General features: G+C 41.1%; 1 protein-coding gene across 4 annotated transcripts; it reads right to left on the bottom strand.

The window, feature by feature from the left end:
• Positions 1-23: 23 nt before the first annotated feature.
• On the bottom strand, positions 24-14,571 carry LOC118799308 (aflatoxin B1 aldehyde reductase member 2-like). Of its 4 annotated transcripts, XM_036559062.1 has the most exons (8): positions 14,253-14,571; positions 12,249-12,436; positions 10,042-10,146; positions 9,851-9,947; positions 9,671-9,770; positions 8,759-8,888; positions 7,650-7,855; positions 24-141 (listed from the first exon to the last, which is right to left on the bottom strand). In XM_036559062.1, the coding sequence occupies exons 1-7, from the start codon at positions 14,359-14,361 to the stop codon at positions 7,694-7,696; spliced, it is 891 nt and encodes a 296-aa protein (XP_036414955.1). In that variant the 5' UTR covers positions 14,362-14,571; the 3' UTR covers positions 24-141; positions 7,650-7,693. The 4 variants fall into 4 exon arrangements, with proteins under 4 accessions (XP_036414955.1, XP_036414954.1, XP_036414953.1 ...); XM_036559061.1 differs by lacking the exons at positions 7,650-7,855; positions 8,759-8,888; positions 9,671-9,770 and adding exons at positions 1,337-1,466; positions 2,166-2,265 and having other exon boundaries at positions 24-343; positions 14,253-14,570; XM_036559060.1 differs by lacking the exons at positions 7,650-7,855; positions 8,759-8,888; positions 9,671-9,770; positions 9,851-9,947; positions 10,042-10,146 and adding exons at positions 1,337-1,466; positions 2,166-2,265; positions 2,345-2,441; positions 2,559-2,663 and having other exon boundaries at positions 24-343; positions 14,253-14,569.
• Positions 14,572-17,354: the final 2,783 nt, after the last annotated feature.

Here is a 17,354-nt window from a genome sequence, read left to right as displayed (position 1 = left end):
TAAAGGTGCTGGAATTAACAACAAATGATCAATTATGCATTTTATTTTTTATGGTACGTTTAGTGAACTGATAACAGCTTCTTATAAAACGACTTTGTACAGGATCTTTTGGAAAAATAAAATTATTGTGAAAGTGCTCATTTACAAGATTAATGGGGTCATCCTCAAATACAGTCAGTGTCTAACGGAAGTAGTTGGGGCACTCGTGGGCCACCAGGTCCCAGCCATGCTTGAATGCATCCACGACTTGCTGCTTCAGAGGGCCTTCTTCAGCTGCTGCCAAGTTCTCCTGAAGCTGCTCCATGGTGGACATCCCGATGATGACACCATCACCAAGATCACCCTGAAAGTACCAAGGAAATGAAATGCTGAAGATACAAGCAGCACAATGAATAACACAAGTAGCACATGATTGTTTCATTTGTGGATGGATTTTCCCTGTGATTTTACACTGGTGAGTGAAAGACGTGTATATACGATGGCAGTGTAAATTAGCAGGGAGCTTAAATAGGTTAAGATGGCCAATTGCAGCTGTTGTTGCAGGTATGAAAATGTGCAAATTGTCCAAAATTCTACATTTTTTCAAAATACAACACAAACCATATATTAGCTGTTCTTGATATAGTATTATATACACGTTATAACAAAATATATGAATACTAAGCTAATCACACTGTGTACAAAAGTATCCATTGTATTTTCTCTATCACAAAAAAGCATTTTCCCAATAGAATGGGATGCTCTGAAAAAGCTGCACATGAGCCTAAGGTCTCCATGCCCAGTGACAAGCATTGGCTGAACAGGTATAAGACCCCCTACCCCTAGCACTGGGCTGTGGAGCAGTGGTACTGCATTGTCTGGAATAATGGCGCTTTATCCGATACCTTTGGCACCATCCTGTGTGGCTTCTAAAATCAAGGGTGTTAATAGGAAGTTTGTTCTCCCTTAACAGCCTCTATCCTTCTGAAAATGCTTTTGAGCATTAGTGATGTCAGTTACTATAACTGGATGATTAGCTTCAGATCACAAGCGCCACTCCAACTCATCCCAAAGGTACTGGATGGAGCTCCATCACTCCAGAGAACACAGTTCTACTATACCCCTTTGGGTGATGCCTGGCATTGGGCATGGGCTCATGTGTGGCTGCTCTGAGGCGTCCAATTCTATCTGCAATGCTTTCATTTGGAAATTACACAAGCTGTGCAACTGAACACCTTATCTAAAGTTATTCTAGTCTATCGTTCCAGGAAAGCTTGGGTAACCCCAAGCTGACACCAGATCAGGTCAGTTGGGATCTGTGATGCAGACAGGCCTTTTAGGATTGATGAACTCCTACCTTCAGCTGAGAGTGATGATACATCCAGCGTATAGCGGCTGATGTCAGTGTTGGCTTCTGTGAACCATAAGCTGCTTCAAGAGCCTTGAGAACGCCATCTATGGCATGGAAATGGCTTTCTTTCCAGTACCTAAAACAGTCACAGATGAAGAGCGCCATAGACTTTCACTTATTTATGCTTTAGAACCCGATTCCATAGAGCACCTTAAACATAGATATTTATACCCCCACCAGTAGCATCTCTCTATCTCTAATTTGTCCTTTTTGGAGTCACAGATGCATGCTGAGAGCAGCGTTTGCAATAAAGACCCTAGACAAAATTTCACACTAAGATTCATTCCGCTGTCCCAGCTAAAACACACTGTATTACAGCTGATACCTGAAGACTTTTCAGGAAACAAGTTCTTAAGTATCTAAGCAAATGCAGCCTACAGTTTTCCTCTAACCTGAAATGTAACCAATCAGCCAACATGTTGTGTCCCAAGATTTTCTCTTTAGCTTTGCACTGGGATTATGAGGCTAATGGGAGTTTATAACCATCAGTTAGCAACTCTAGAACACTTATCTAAAAAAAAATGGGCTTTTCAGGCTTCGAGATGGCTGCTACTTTAGCTATACCATGTTCCTTTTAATAGGTGAACAGTATGTCACACACTGGAGCATAAGTAAGTCTGTTTGACAAGTCTGCATGATGCTAACTGGTACATGTTGGCTATGTTGGCCTCATAGCTCCAGCACAAAATGAGGAAGCAATGTTCCCTAAATATGAAATTTTATGAAAATGTTATGATTGCTGCTAGAATATACTAAAAACAAGCTTTATTATTACCTGTCTCTGTAAGCAGCAGCCCAGTTATTTCCAAAGAAGCGTCCTGCAACTTGATTCCCATCTTTGTCCTCATAGTGATACTTCCCAGTAAGCAGACCACCTGCACAGATAAAACAGACAAGCTTACACCAAAGACTGTGACAGAAAGGTCTCGATAAAGGACGTGAACAGTGTTGTACCTGCGAGCGGATTGTACGCATAGAAACGGATCCCGAAGTGTCGCAAGCATGGAATCAGTTCTGTTTCCACTTGTCGTGTGGTGGCATTGTACATGCCCTTTAAAACCAGACACAGATCAAAAACTGAGCTTTAGGCTCCGTGTATAACACACAGGCGAAGAATACAGACTTTTTTTACACACATATATATTTGTATACGCTTTTTGACTTTCACCTGATAGACAGTGGGAAGCACCCAGTTGTTGTGTTTGCAAATGCAGCAGATTTCAGCCACTTCCCAGGAGGAATAGTTGGACAAGCCCAGTTCTTTGAACTTTCCCTGATGATACAAAATGTTAGAAGTTGGATATTCATTCTGAAAGGTCTGTAAAACTGAAACGAAAACTCAAACAGTGAGATAATGATGCCAGAAATAACACAGCAGGGTACCAAACTCAGATCCCTAAAATCTAGTGATCGAAATTTTCCTCTTCTAAAGCCCTATTAAACAATCATACAGATTATCTGTGAAAATTTGGGGGAATTACACAGACTCCATTCTCCCTCCATTCAAAAGAGCAGGTTGCCTGTTTTTTTGCAATTTAAGACGCAACCAAGTCTCACATTCAAGCTGACTCACAACAGTCATAAAGCAAATAAACAGCCGTTGGCAGGTGTAGATATACAATACTTTAGTAAAAGCCTTGATAAGATGTGATAAGCTGAGTTGCCTCTACCTCTTTGTGGAGCTCATTGCAGGCCTGGAGTGTATCTTGAACAGGGTTCTCATGGTCAGGAGCGTGCAGGTAAAAGATGTCCACGCTCTGGGTCCGAAGCCTCTTCAGAGAGGTTTCTAGCTGAGAGCGCACACTTTCTGGCTTCAGCGTCTTGCCTTCCCAAGGGTTCGCTTTGGTGGCAATTCTAACTGGGAAAAAATGAAGGCATAGAAAACATAAATACATTAAAAGACATTAGAATTTGGCTTATTTAATAATTTACTTCCAATATAATTAAGTAAATATTGTCTAGTTTTTCAGCAATTTTAACACATCATCACTTTGAAGTTGATGATAACTGACTGTACCGCACATGTTGGTCATCATGTTGGCCAACAAATTTGACAGTGAAGGCCGAAGTCCAGCACAGTTTGGTGATTTCTGTGCTCAAGCACACCTGATACACCTTTTAAAGTGGCACCTTGGCCAAAACGAAAACATCTGTAAACATGCCTGCTCACCTCCTACAGTGGTGAAATAATAGTTTCTAGCAAGATAATTTTTTATTTATAATCAGTGGTGGACAAAATACACAAACCATGTACTTGAGTTAAAGTAGAGATGCTCAAGGTAAAATATTACTCCAGTAAAAGTAGAAGTCCTCCCTTTAGACCTCCACTTGAGGGAAAGTACAAAAGTATTTGCGTTCAAATGTACTTAAGTATCGAAAGTGAAAGTACTAAAAGATTAATTATGACTTTAATGTCTTATTATCATTTTTGTAACAAGACTCGCTTCATCAACTCATTTTAGGTGAAAATACTCCAGTGTCACTCTTGGTAAACCAATATTTTAATAGAATGACATTAACTTCTCTATCTGATGTCTATTAAAATTATCATAAGCACAAAACAAAGCACAAAATCATAAGCACAAAATAAATGCATAAGGTAGAACTGAGTGGCTCTGAAATAACTTTGTAAACAAGCGAAGTTTCAGTTTAAGATTTATTTGCAACTTAGTTACAAGTTTAAGTTTTTAATAAAAACTTGCTTTAATCACAGGATCACAAACGAGTTTTCCTTTACTATATTACATCTGTAGGTCTCTGTTCATAAACGTAAACTAGCCAAAACAAATTTACTATAAAATGAAATGTGTTTGTATAAATTCAGAAAAACAAACATATCAGTCACAACTGTGTGTGTACATATTTTTATGTTGTCTAGATTTTGCATAATGTAGTGGAGTAAAAAGATATTTGGCTCTGAAATGTAGTGGAGTGAAAGTAAAAAGTCGCCCAAAATGGAAATCCTTCAGTAAAGTACAGATACATGAAAAAAGTACTTAAGTACAGTAATGAATTACATTTACTTTCGTTACTGTCCACCACTGATTAAAAACCAAGAAAGCTCTGTTTTGATGATCTATCTTGAAGGTGGGAGGAGTTTTTGAAAAACAGCAACTGCTTTTGGGCAGATACTTGGATACTTGTGAGTGGGCTGTTGGGGGGGTGTTATTTTCCCCCTGCTAGCTGGCTAATGCAGATGGAAGCCAAAAAGCTGATTTTATTACTGGGTTGATATGTGTGTTTATTAGCTAGCAGTCATGACTTTTGTCATGGGGAGATTTCCAATAGTTGCATGACTTCTTTGCATAATGAATGCTGGTTATTGTACTATGAGAACATTGATGAAAACACAAAAAGAAAACCAAATTGTGAAGTTTCAATCAGAAGAGGCTGACTGACGAAATGCTGCACTACAAAAAAATATCACGTAACATGATAAACACCATAGATGCTAGCTTTAGGCTGGAGTGGCCCTTTAATATTAAGTTCAGTTGGTGTACTGGAGCAGGAAAGTCACTATGCTGAGCTGGACTCTGACCCTCCAGGACTCAAATGAATGATCCCTGTGCAAAGCAACAGTTCAATGCATATGATTTGGCAATTTTGCATAAGTTCTAAAGTTCATCTGAGGACACTGCTCGCAGGACACTCAGGGAAGACCTATGATCATCCTGGCCCAATTGCAAGTGGGCTAAGAAGTACATGTGGTGTAAGGTGGTCCACTGAATTTCAGCTATCCATACTCTCACAGTCCTCATAGGTTACATCTACAATGTTACAGGAACTTCTATACCTGTCTTGGGAAGTTGCATGCCTCCTATTATTGTCTCTGCCTGTCCGTCTGTGTACATGAACGCAGTGTCCAGCTCATGGTGACCACGCTCCAGAAACGCCTGGACCATTTTGCCGCTCAGGTCCGCGTCCGCGCGCCCCCCGAACGCCATCGACCCCAAAAGAGTAGCGGGGATCTTTGACTGTCCGGTTTGACTCGAAGACATTTTGACGAGCTGCGCACAGTGTGAGAGTCTAAGGCCGGTAACCAGTCTGTGCTGAGCTGCGTTCAGGCCTGTTCTCACTGCACACAGCATAGCGAGTCAGCTGAGCTGAGCTGTAGAAGAGGGCAAAGGACGGAAACTCAGCGTGAATTTAGGAACCGTCTAAAAAGGTCTGATATCGATGGAAACGAAACAGGGGCAGAACGCTTGGGGGAAACGCTATTGGTTTACTTTTCGAGTGGACTTTTGACCGTTCCCGGGATTGGTCTGTTTTCCCGAAAAAATACACCTCCTGAACGCTATAGTGAAGCAACGTCGCTAGAAAAACTAACATACTATCCCATTTTATAACTATCCCTGATTTCACATGTTGTTCTTCTTTTAGCCACACGATGTCAGCAAAACACAAATCATCTAATCACTGTGCTTTAGTTTCTTTCCGAGTTTGGAAGAATCCAAGACGAGACCTTTGCCTTAACATGCATTTTAGCCAGCGATTAAAGGATATTTCAGTATTGTGCAGAATAAATGCATAATTCATTTCGTGTGTATTGCAAATTCTGTACACAGTTTCATCCGGTTGATTTCCTTGACTTTTTCATAGCTTACTGATTAGGATAAAAATGGACAGAATATAAAGAGAACTGATCTATACTGGGTATTTTTTGTAATTCTTGTAGTTTTAATTAACCAATAGGTTATCATAATTAAACTAGGAAAGATTCTAGTCTCCAAATAAATAAATAAATAAAGTGCACTAGGAAAAGTGGTGTGTGTCTTTTAGGGGTTATTTCAGAAAATCTTTTGCATGAATGGACAAAATTCAAAGTGACCATAAAGTGCATGTGGAACTCTTGAGCCTGGAGACTTGAAGATGTTGGCAGGTGATGAAGAGGACAGCCAGGAAAAAGATGATGATGAAGACGAGGACAGAGAGGGGAGTGAAAAAAGTAGAGAACTAAGTAGGCAATGGACTTTTCTCTCATACAGTATTTTACCCACAGTATGTCGAGCCCCAGACTCACTGTGACCCAACACATTTAATGTTGTACTTCACTGTGTTGTACAGTTTCTACTTCTGAATATATCTTGTTAAAATTTGTGATTTTAACCTCAGACATGCTGAACTGTCAATGTTTACATAAATTAGTTAAGATACATGCCTGTGAAAGGATATAGATTATGTCCCATAAGCAAATTTTAATTTTTTATTACAGAATATTTTTGCATCATACAATGCTTTATATATTTCTTACACCTGAGAATAATAGTTTGGTTTTAATGTCTCTGTGAGTCCTGTGACATGTTCCTTGTGAAGGATGCTGTGATGTGAGATGACTTGTTTAGGCCAATTTCCAATCTATCTAACCAAATATGGCTGTGGCATCTGGTACAGGAGCTGGAACTGGGTAGGTCCATCATTGTAAAACTGAATGAAAGGTGACCATTTGGGAACCTTCAAGATCTTCAGCCTGACTAACAGCGACTCTTGCTGACGTCATTAAGAGGGACACTAGCTTTGCTGACTGAATCTGAGTTTCTGAACCAATTCAAGTCTGCATTATAGTAGTTTTTATGATGGTGAATCAGCGATTGTATATGTAGATCATCTAATTTACAAATAGTTTGCATAAAGCTATAACTGCTTTGACCAAGTCTGTGTTGGATGGGGAGGACATTCACCACCGGGGGGCCTCACTTTCTTTCTCTCTCGACTCAGAGTTTTAGCCAGCAGATTTTCTTTAAGCTTTTGTCTAAAGTAAGCCTCTGCGTGTTTCGTGTGTTTGTATGAATGTTAACCTGTTGAGATTATTTTTCTGTATTTTATCCATTCCTTTAATTATGTTTCCTTTTTCATGTTTCTGTAACCCTGAAAATATTTTTTTCTCATTAAATGTTATAATCTATTCTACTTTTAAAGTTCAATGTGTGTGTTTTTTTTTAGTTTTTGGGTATATCGCATCACAGAAATGCTGTATTATATATCAGTCATGCTGTGGTAAATTACCCAACACCAGTTTACCATCTGTATTTATTACAGATTATAGATAACCTTTACAAAAGTATCTTTACAAAAATAAAAGCTGAACCACAAAGATTTCTAAACCTAAAATATTTGGTTAGCAGTGTGTTTTGTGGTTTACCTTTGTCAAATTTAAGTATAAAATACATGTATGTTTATTGTTACATGCACTAATTTTATAAAATTACAAAACTTTCCATGAGATCTTTTGGAAAAATAAAATTATTGTAGAAGTGCTTATTTACAAGTCAGATTAATGGGGTCATCCTTAAACACAGTCAGTGTCTAACGGAAGTAGTTGGGGCACTCGTGGGCCACCAGGTCCCAGCCATGCTTGAATGCATCCACGACCTCCTGCTTCAGAGGGCCTTCTTCAGCTGCTGCCAAGTTCTCCTGAAGCTGCTCCATGGTGGACATCCCAATGATGACACCATCACCAAGATCACCCTGAAAGTACCAGAGTGAGCTTAAAACCAGGAAACACTCAAGATACAAATAATACAACGAGTCATTTAAGAAACACATGATTATGTAAAAACCTGTTGCTGCATGTATGAGAACATCCTACTGTCTGAATTTCAGTTGATTTTTTTATATACACTACAAACAGTAATATATCAGCTGTTGCCAATAAACGATACAATATAGTACATTAAATTCAAATATATTAAAGTGTCAGGCACCCATTCTGATGACTGAAGATTTGTTTATAGAGGCATTACATTGCATGCACATAGTTTGTTTCCATCTCTGTAGAAAAGCCAATAGAACGGGATGCTCTGGAGGAGATACACATGAGCCTAAGATCACCACGCCCAACGCCAATTTCGGCCAGAGCAGTATAAAGCCCCCCAGCTTTGGCCTGTTAAGTAGTGTTTCTCTGAGATGATGGAGCACCATCCAATACCTTTGGCATCTTATGACATTTCTTCTGAAATTAAGGGGATTATTAGGGCTGTCACTATTACTTAATTAATTCAAATGCATGTTCTCAATGAATAGGCTTAGTGATTACTTTGCAACTCAACCCCATAGCTCAGTGCTGGGGGGGGGTTATACCCCTCTAACCGATGTTGGCATTGAGCATTGTGACCTTCGATTCTTTTGTAGCTGTTCCAAAGTATCCCATTCTAATGGAAATGCTTTTCAATGGAGATTACAAGTCAGCAATGGGTCTTCCTTAAAGTAGCTGAATTGACTAAACTGAAGGGCTGTTTGGATACTTCGACACACAGTGTTCTGTTCTCTGATTTTATACCCATTATTTCAATTCATCAACCAATTTATTGAGTCTTAAGGCCAATCCTTTACAGGATCATTGATGCTTGATGAGGATTGATAAACTCCTACCTTCAGCTGAGAGTGATGATACATCCAGCGTATGGCGGCTGATGTCAGTGTTGGCTTCTGTGAACCATATGCTGCTTCAAGAGCCTTGAGAATGTAATCTATGGCATAGAAATGGCTTTCTTTCCAGTACCTAAAACAGTAACAGATGAAGAGCGCCATAGACTTTCACTTATTTATGCTTTTGAACCCCATTCCATAGAGGACCGTCAACATAAACACTTATGTCTCTACCTGTTGCATCTCTACCTCCAATTTTTCATTCACAGCCGCATATTGAGAACAGTGCTTACAATAAAGACCTTGGACAAAATTGCACACCAACCTATGTGTCCCTCAACCTAATCCTTCCAGACCCTTAATCATTAATACATTCTTTCCACTGTCCCCACGCTCTACTGCAGCTACCTAGAGTTGTTGATGATTAAGGACTTCAAGTATTTAAAAATATGTAGCCAAAAAAATGTAGTTTACACAGTTTTCCTCTTAACCGAAATGTAGCTAATCAGCCAAGATGTGTGTTATGTCCCAAGTTTGCTACTTTAGTTTTGCACTAGACTAATGAGGCTATTAGGAGTTTACAACCACCAGTTAGCAACTGCATAAGTGTTATCTAAAAACAGGCTATTCAGGCTTGGACAGCTGCTACTAAACTGTCTTTAGCTACAGAACGCACTTTTGCCCATTAAAACAGGTAAACAGTATGTCATACATTGTCAGAAACCACATAAGCAAGTCTGTTTGACACACTAACTGGAACTTGTTATCTACATTAGCCTTGTAGCTCCACTGTAAAATTAAGGAATAAAACATTTCCCAATCCAGTCACTTTTAAAGTGAGAAGTGAAGTATGAAAACATACGATTAAAAACCTTATGATGGCAGCTGGAGTATACTGTGAACAAGCATTATTACCTGTCTCTGTATATAGCAGCCCAATGAGTTCCAAAGAAGCGTCCTGCAACTTGATTCCCATCTTTGACCTCATAATGATGCTTCCCAGTGAGCAGACCTCCTGCACAGATGAAATAGTCCAGCTTTCTTCAAAAACTGTGACGTGAAAGGTCACAATAAAAGATGTGAACAGTGCCGTACCTGCGAGCGGATTGTACGCATAGAAACGGATGCCGAAGTGGCGCAAGCATGGAATCAGTTCTGTCTCCACTTGTCGTGTGGTGGCATTGTACATGCCCTTAAAAAACAGATAACAGATCAAAAACTGAGCTGTAGGCTCTGTGTGAAATACACAGGTGAAGAATACAGGCTTTTTTCTTTTTGACTTTCACCTGATAGACAGTGGGAAGCACCCAGTTGTTGTGTTTGCAGATGCAGTAGATTTCAGTCACTTCCCAGGAGGCATAGTTGGACAAGCCCAGTTCCTTGAACTTTCCCTGATAATACAAAATAATAAAAGTTGGGTATACATTCTCAAAGGTCTGTAAAACTGTGAGATAATGATGCTAAAAAGCTGTGCTTTTCCTCTTCTAAAGCCCTGTTGAAACTGGATTACCTGTACTGTAATTTGAGTAACAACCAGATCTGTTATATGGATCCATTCATAAACATAAACTTTTCTCAGTTTCAATATCTGATGTTGTCTTTGTACTGTTTTCAATTAGGTATAGGGTTTAAATGATTTGATCATTGCATTTTGTTTTTTATTTACATTTTTCACATTGCTCAACTTTTTTGGAAACAGGGTTGTATCTCAGGCTCCAAAAGCCCCCTGCTCCCAACATGGGAACTGGAGGTTCCTCACACTATAGTGAGTTAGCGTAATACAACTAACACAGTGTTGGAAGGTTGTACTGGCCAGACAGCTGTGCATGTGCTTTCTACTCTGGAGCAGATGCTTAGTAATGCTTAGTATTCCAACCCATTCGGTGCCTCTTTCCGTCTCTCCCTCATGGCATTCTGAGGCCAGTGTTTTGTCCATGGTAATGCCGCCTGCCACCCAGGTTCAAAACATGCTGAGGATCGCACCTGCTAAGCTTGTGTCTGCTGAGATCGTGCTCGATTCACTGGTGACTAAAGCCCAGGAAACAAGTATGCTCTTCATGGGTGGAGCCCCTGCAGACAGCTTCTCTGTTCCTGCTGGAGAGGATTTAGCCGCGGAACTTGGGGCAGGATTTCACTCGAGCTCACAATAGAATGGAACAAGCTCAGCAGAACAGGCGCTGGCAGATGTCGCATGGCCTCACTTCAATGCCAGCAGTGAGTGCTGGTGACACTTCTAAGGTAGTGCAGACAGATGGAAAGCTGTGCCCTGACTCATGTTGCCCCGATGCAGAATGCTTTTTCCAGCACATAATATAGCTACCAGGATGGCCAGGGTTGTTAAATCTATCTCCCTTTTGCTCTTGTTCCTGCAAGGCCTAACAGAGATGAAGCTACCAATGAATGCTTTAACGCTGCCCTTCAGTCAGTAGGCTATCTAGCTCGGCGTCAGGGCAGACTGGTGGTGAAGTTGATTCACGACGATTTGCTCTCTACCTATTGTTCCGGGCCATGTATTCAGCCCCGTGGTTAAGGAAGCTCTTGAATGCTGCTCTTCCTTCCTCGAGTCATCTATGCTGCAGGCCTTACAAGTGCTGCATCGCTTTCGCCGCACAGGAACTTCCACTTATCCCCCAGTGACTACTCATTACTGTGGAGCTGAGTCATGGCTGAGCTCTGATGCTAAATCCCTGCCATGCCACCCTAAGCCACCTGTTTGCGCTTCCAGGTTCACTGCCCATGGACCAAACCAAGGCCATTCTGCTACTCATTGGCTGCCTGAAGCTGGGAGCAAGAGTGCAGTACTTAACACTGCCGTGGCTTCAAGGATTCCTCTCGGTTGCACCACAGGTCACTGCACTTGGGAAGCTCTATATGAGATGCTTCTAGATGTGGCTAAAATCTCTCCAGCTGTACTCTCTGTGCCAGACCATGGTAGTCCTTACAGTTCCTCATCTCCAGGATTAGGGTGATGGGTCAGCTGTGACAACGCAAATGTGACAATGAGCCTGAACCCTGCTTTCCTGCTGAAAATTCTAAGTTTGTTTGTTTGTTAACCAGTCCATTAGTCTGACAGCGTACACTGACCAATCAGAACCCAGGAGACAGCTCTTATATCCCATCATGGTGCTGAAGTGCTATGTCTGTTTTTCAGAAGCTGAACAGGGTCTTCTGCTTTCACAGCAGTGTCTTTCTCACTGGCTGTTGGAGGCAATTGAGTTGGCTTATACAGCTGCCAAACGGCCTTTGCTCGCGCCTGCTACTGGTCACTCCATCAGGGGACTCTCATTCTCCTGGGCTGCCTTGAAAGGGGTTCCTATCGTTGACATCTGTGCCGCAGCTACCTGGTCTTCGCGCTGCACCTTTTCTCGATTTCATAACGTCAATGTTGCAGCATCATCAGACCAGCTGTCCTGTCTCATGCCACTGCATGCAGTTACATGATACTTTTGTAAAAGCCTTGATAAGATAATGTGATAAGCTGAGTTGCCTCTACCTCTTTGTGGAGCTCATTGCAGGCCTGTAGTGTATCTTCAACAGGGTTCTCATGGTCAGGAGCGTGCAGGTAAAAGATGTCCACGCTCTGGGTCCGAAGCCTCTTCAGAGAGGTTTCTAGCTGAGAGCGCACACTTTCTGGCTTCAGTGTCTTGCCTTCCCAAGGGTTCGCTTTGGTGGCAATTCTAACTGGGGAATGAAAATATAAAAAATAAACACATTAAAAGACATTAACACTTGGCTTACTTAATAATTTAGGCTCCAATTTGGTTCAATTGCTTAGTTTTGCAGCATTTTTAACCCTTGTGTGGTGTTGCTGTGTGTGTTACTCAGTGGTCTGGTGGACCCACCACATTATTGTTTTTTATATCAATACAGCCATAATGATTTATGTAAAAACACCAGATGTTTAAAATATCACAAGTGTCCAGCGTAGGGTTCTTCTGTTTAGCAACTGTAGCCAGTCAGCAGCCTGTCCTTGTTCCTGTCCACCCTCACAGACAGACAGACACACACACACACACACACACACACACACACACATACACATATATATATATATATACACACTAACAGCAGGCCATGTAGGAGGAGAACAGAGTGAAGGACACAGCACCTCCACACTTGTATTCCCCACGGGTTCAGCCCAACACCACATGTAATATAAATGCGTAGGGGCTGTACAGTGTGACAGTGTGATGTCACTGAAAATGTGTTATTTTATATGTTCTTTACAGAAAATGAGCAAAGGCCACAGAATCTGGGATATGAAATAATAATAAATCACATCATTTCTTCTTTTGGTAAACACTGAAAATGGACTCGCAGAACCCAACACCACACAAATATTTGTATTCTAATATTTTATACTAATGCTGTTTGTTATCCGGTGTCGACCAGAGGAGGATGGGTTCCCCTTTTGAGTCTTGGTTCCTCTCAAGGTTTCTTCCTCTTGCTCTCAGGGAGTTTTTCCTTGCCACTGTTGCCACTGGCGACGCTCATGGGGGCTTGGACCCAGATTCTTCTGTAAAGCTGCTTTGACTACATAAATAAACTTTGACTTGACTTGACGAGGACTAATACATCATGACTCTGAAGTTGATGATAACTGACTGCACCACACATGTTGGCTATCAAATGTACTGACTGCAGCACATCAGGTTGGCTATCAAATTCAACACTGGAGGCCAAACACCAGCACAGTTAAGTATCTCTGAGCTCAAGCATACCAGATTAAACTTTTAAAGGGGCACTCTGGCCAAAACGAAAAATGTAGCTTCATCTGTTGTAAACATGTCTGCTCACCTCCTACAGTGGTGAAACAATAGTCTCTAGCGTGGTTTTTGGTTTAAAAACTAAGAACCAATCTCTGATGATCCATTTTGAAGGTGGGAGGTGTTTTTGGAAAGACACTTCAGAGTGGGCTGTTAGAAATGTTTTTTTTTCCCCACTAGCTGGCTAATGCAGAAGGAAGCCAGATAGCTGACTTAACTACTAGGAAACCAAATATCTACGTTTATTACACAGCAGTCATGATTTCTTTATCATCATAGGGGGACTGGCAATAATGTATTTATGTAATGAATGCTGGATATTATACAGTAAGAAAAGGACGCAAATTTCTGAATTCTGTCAAACAGATGTGGCTGAGCGATGCAGTATAACTTGACAAATAACATGCATGTCAGTTTTAGGCTGGAGTGGCCCTTTAATTATTAGGTTTATTTGGTGTATTTGAACAGGAAATTCACCACACTGTGCTGGACTCATGATCCCTGCGCAAAGCAACAGTTCAGTGCATATGATTTGGCAGTTTTGCACAAGTTCTAAAGTTCATCTGAGGACACTGCTCGCAGGAGACTCAGGGAAGACCTATGATCATCCTGGCCCAATTGCAAGTGGGCTAAGAAGTACATGTGGTGTAAGGTGGTCCACTGAATTTCAGCTATCCATACTCTCATAGTCCTCATAGGTTACATCTACAGTGTTGCAGGAACTTCTATACCTGTCTTGGGAAGTTGCATGCCTCCTATTATTGTCTCTGACCGTCCGTCTGCGTACATGAACGCAGTGTCCAGCTTATGGTGACCACGCTCCAGAAACGCCTGGACCATTTTGCCGCTCAGGTCCGCGTCCGCGCGCACCCCAAATGCATTCGACCCCAAAAGAGTAGCGGGGACTTTTCTCTGTCCGGTTTGGGCACGAAGACATACTGACAGACTGCGCACAGTGTGAGAGTCTAAGGCCGGTAATCAGTCTGCGCTGAGCTGCGTTCAGGCCTGTTCACAACATAGCGAGTCACCTGAGCTGAGCAAACGGAAACTCAGCGTGGAGGAACCGCCTAAAAACGTCTGATATCGATGGAAACTTCCCCAGTTTGTCTGTGGAAAAGGCGCGTGATAAATTGCCACGTGACACTAAATGTGTGTATATTATTTATTCGACTTTTTCCTGTCAGAAATGTTTCCATTATAATTCTTTTGCAACATTTAAGTACCAAGAGACGGTTTAATGTAAAAGTCCCTCCTACTGGAAACAGCTCCCGCACCAGCACTTTCTCTTTCAAGAAAGTGCGATGGCGTTTTAGGGCCACTGTTAAACAAAATAAAAACAGTATAGTAAGACTTATTAGAAAAATTAGAAGTAGAAAAATTAAGACGTAATATTTCGAGAAAAAAGTTGTACTATTTTGAGAAAAAAAGTCGTAATATTTAGAGAAAAAAGTCGTAATATTTAGAGAATAAAAGTCATACAGTATGATATTTCGAGAATAAAGCCATAATATTTCGAGAAAAAAAGTCATACTATTTCAAGAAAAAAGTCGTAATATTGTGGCCAGAGGCTTTGCAACGGGAAGGCAGCACCTCCTCATGTCAAAATGAGGGGCGTGGAGTTACACTTTCATATCGATTTCACCCATAAAGAAATACTGTCCCTTTAAAGCAGATGGATCATTTACAGAGACTTCTCTGCTCAGTTATTGCAAAAACTCTTTGAAATGGCCAAATTCGAAGTGATCGTAAAGTGTATGTGGAACTCTGAGTCTGGAGACTTTGAGATGTTTGCAGGTGATGAAGAGGGCAACCAGCAAAAAGGTGATGATGAAGAGAAGAATGACTAAGATAGGAGTGAATAAGCTTGAGGACTAAGTGGGCAACAGATTTTTCTCTTGGATATTTTACCCCCAGTATGTGGGCTCCAGTTTGTATTTCTTCACCTAAATATACTTTGTTAAAACTGGTGCGTGGTGTTCACTAACCATGTTCGCTAATCTCAGATATGCTGTTTTCTGAGTTTCTATATATGAATTAGTTAAGATACATACCTGTGAAGAGACATAGATTTTGTTGCTAGCTGTTATTCTAAAGCCTTGCCTTCTGTACCGTACAGGGGTGGTGTGGCTGACTTGTGCGTAAGCTGTGTCAGAGCCAGATTTTGAGGAGCCCGACCTCTTTCTATTTCCACCATTATATTAAAGACATCACTTTAAAACGCCAGAGGGCGCCCGCGAGTGAGTCCTCAATGAATGGGGGTAAATCGAGCTAAACGGCTAAAAAGGAAAAGTTAAAATAGTTTCTAATCACTCGCCCAGAACTATCTTTTAATTTTGGAAAGTAGAAATATGTGTTTCACTAAAAAAGCAAAGAAAACTAACCTGTATATTTCCTTTTTCCTACTGCAAACAGATTTTGGGCAGCAGGACACTAACGTTACTGCTACTGAGTGCTGATTGGTTGGCATTACTGCTACTGAGTGCTGATTGGTTGGCATTACTGCTACTGGGTGCTGATTGGTTGGCAACCTGAGCCACTCCATTGGCTTGCTCACTGACATTGTGAACGTACAAAAGGTGCCTATAACTCAAGTTCAAAAGTGCTCAAAAATACACCTACAATGTTAAAATGTTTTATGCTGTAATGTTTATGATTGTATTCTTTTACATTGTGAATGTTTAAGCATTTAGAAACTATAATTTTGCTCAAATGCTCCATTTTAACCAATTCATTTTGGACTCGCTCAGGAGCGCCCTCTAGCGTTTGAGAAACTTGGAAGACATTGCAGAGTGGTAATTCTCACTACAAGTTCTCTGGTTGTGTTTCTTGTTTCTAAGTGGTGAATGCTACTATTGGTGTCAGAATAAAAAAGGTTCTTACTTGACGAGGGAGACTCAGACTATCCAGATACTAGCAGCTAAGCTAAGCTACAGAGCTCATAGAAGAGAGCACTCTGTTTGTGTGACAACTGAGGAAGACGACAGTGAGTTTGTGTCTTCAGGAGCGCCACTGCTGCTGGGAGTGAGCCTTTCTGCCCAGGAGAGCCGTGAGAGAGCTGTGGTGGAGGAGGAGCCAAGCTTGCAGTGCCTGCTAGCTTAGAGGTACATTAGCGGGAATTCTATCTAAAGAATCTATCTACATTTAGTTTAAACAAGAACGGGTTCTTAGTTCATCAGTAAGTTACACTCTGTGGTCCATGTGAGGATTATTTTTCGTGACGCGGCGCAGGAATACAGAATTCAGCTGTTGTGATGATGCATTAGCTGTGCCAGTATTTTATAGCTTTGAACGTGGCTCAGCCAATCAGATTTTAAGACCACAACTATCTGTTTTACAGTTTGAATTATATATTTTGAATGAGGCCTAATATTTATTTGAATGGAATTATAGCTAAAATCCTGTGGTTGCCGTCTGACCTTACTTCGCAGAGTAGCACCAGAGCCCCTCCCCCAGGTCTGATGTGATTGGCTTACAGCTTATAATGTGTGATACGATTGACTTAGCCAGCCTTGTTACCTTAGAAAATATCTGGTAGCAACCCAGAGGATTAAAGGTGCAGCAGCGCCTCCTGCAGTCCTCACCATGCTATCACAGTATATTGTGAATTTGGAGGCAGGATGGCACAGTTATAACGCAGAACAACGAAGAATAAAGGAAAAATACTTTTGATTTGAACTAATAATGTACATTCATTTGGTGGGGGCTACTGGTCAAGCGACGCCCCTGGTGTTCAGTTTTGTTTCTGAGCCCGTCCAAGTCTGCATTATATTTTGATTTGTCATGATGAATCAGCTATTTTATATGTAGATGGACGAATTTACATATAATTTGCA

The sequence above is a fragment of the Colossoma macropomum genome, unplaced genomic scaffold, assembly GCF_904425465.1.
Source record: "Colossoma macropomum unplaced genomic scaffold, Colossoma_macropomum, whole genome shotgun sequence".
Classification (NCBI taxonomy): Eukaryota; Metazoa; Chordata; class Actinopteri; order Characiformes; family Serrasalmidae; genus Colossoma; species Colossoma macropomum.
The sequence above is the reverse complement of the archived record's forward strand: the minus strand, read 5'-3'. Positions and strand labels throughout refer to the sequence as shown.

Bases quoted from the DNA above. Each gene is read 5' to 3' on its own strand.
- LOC118799308 (XM_036559059.1), bottom strand. From the start codon at position 5,478: ATGCTGTGTGCAGTGAGAACAGGCCTGAACGCAGCTCAGCACAGACTG. The intron at 2,664-3,060 runs GTAGAGGCAACT...TTGTATCATCAG, and splicing joins GCAATGAGCTCCACAAAGAG to GGAAAGTTCAAAGAACTGGG. The intron at 1,467-2,165 runs GTAATAATAAAG...TGACTGTTTTAG, and splicing joins GCTGCTGCTTACAGAGACAG to GTACTGGAAAGAAAGCCATT.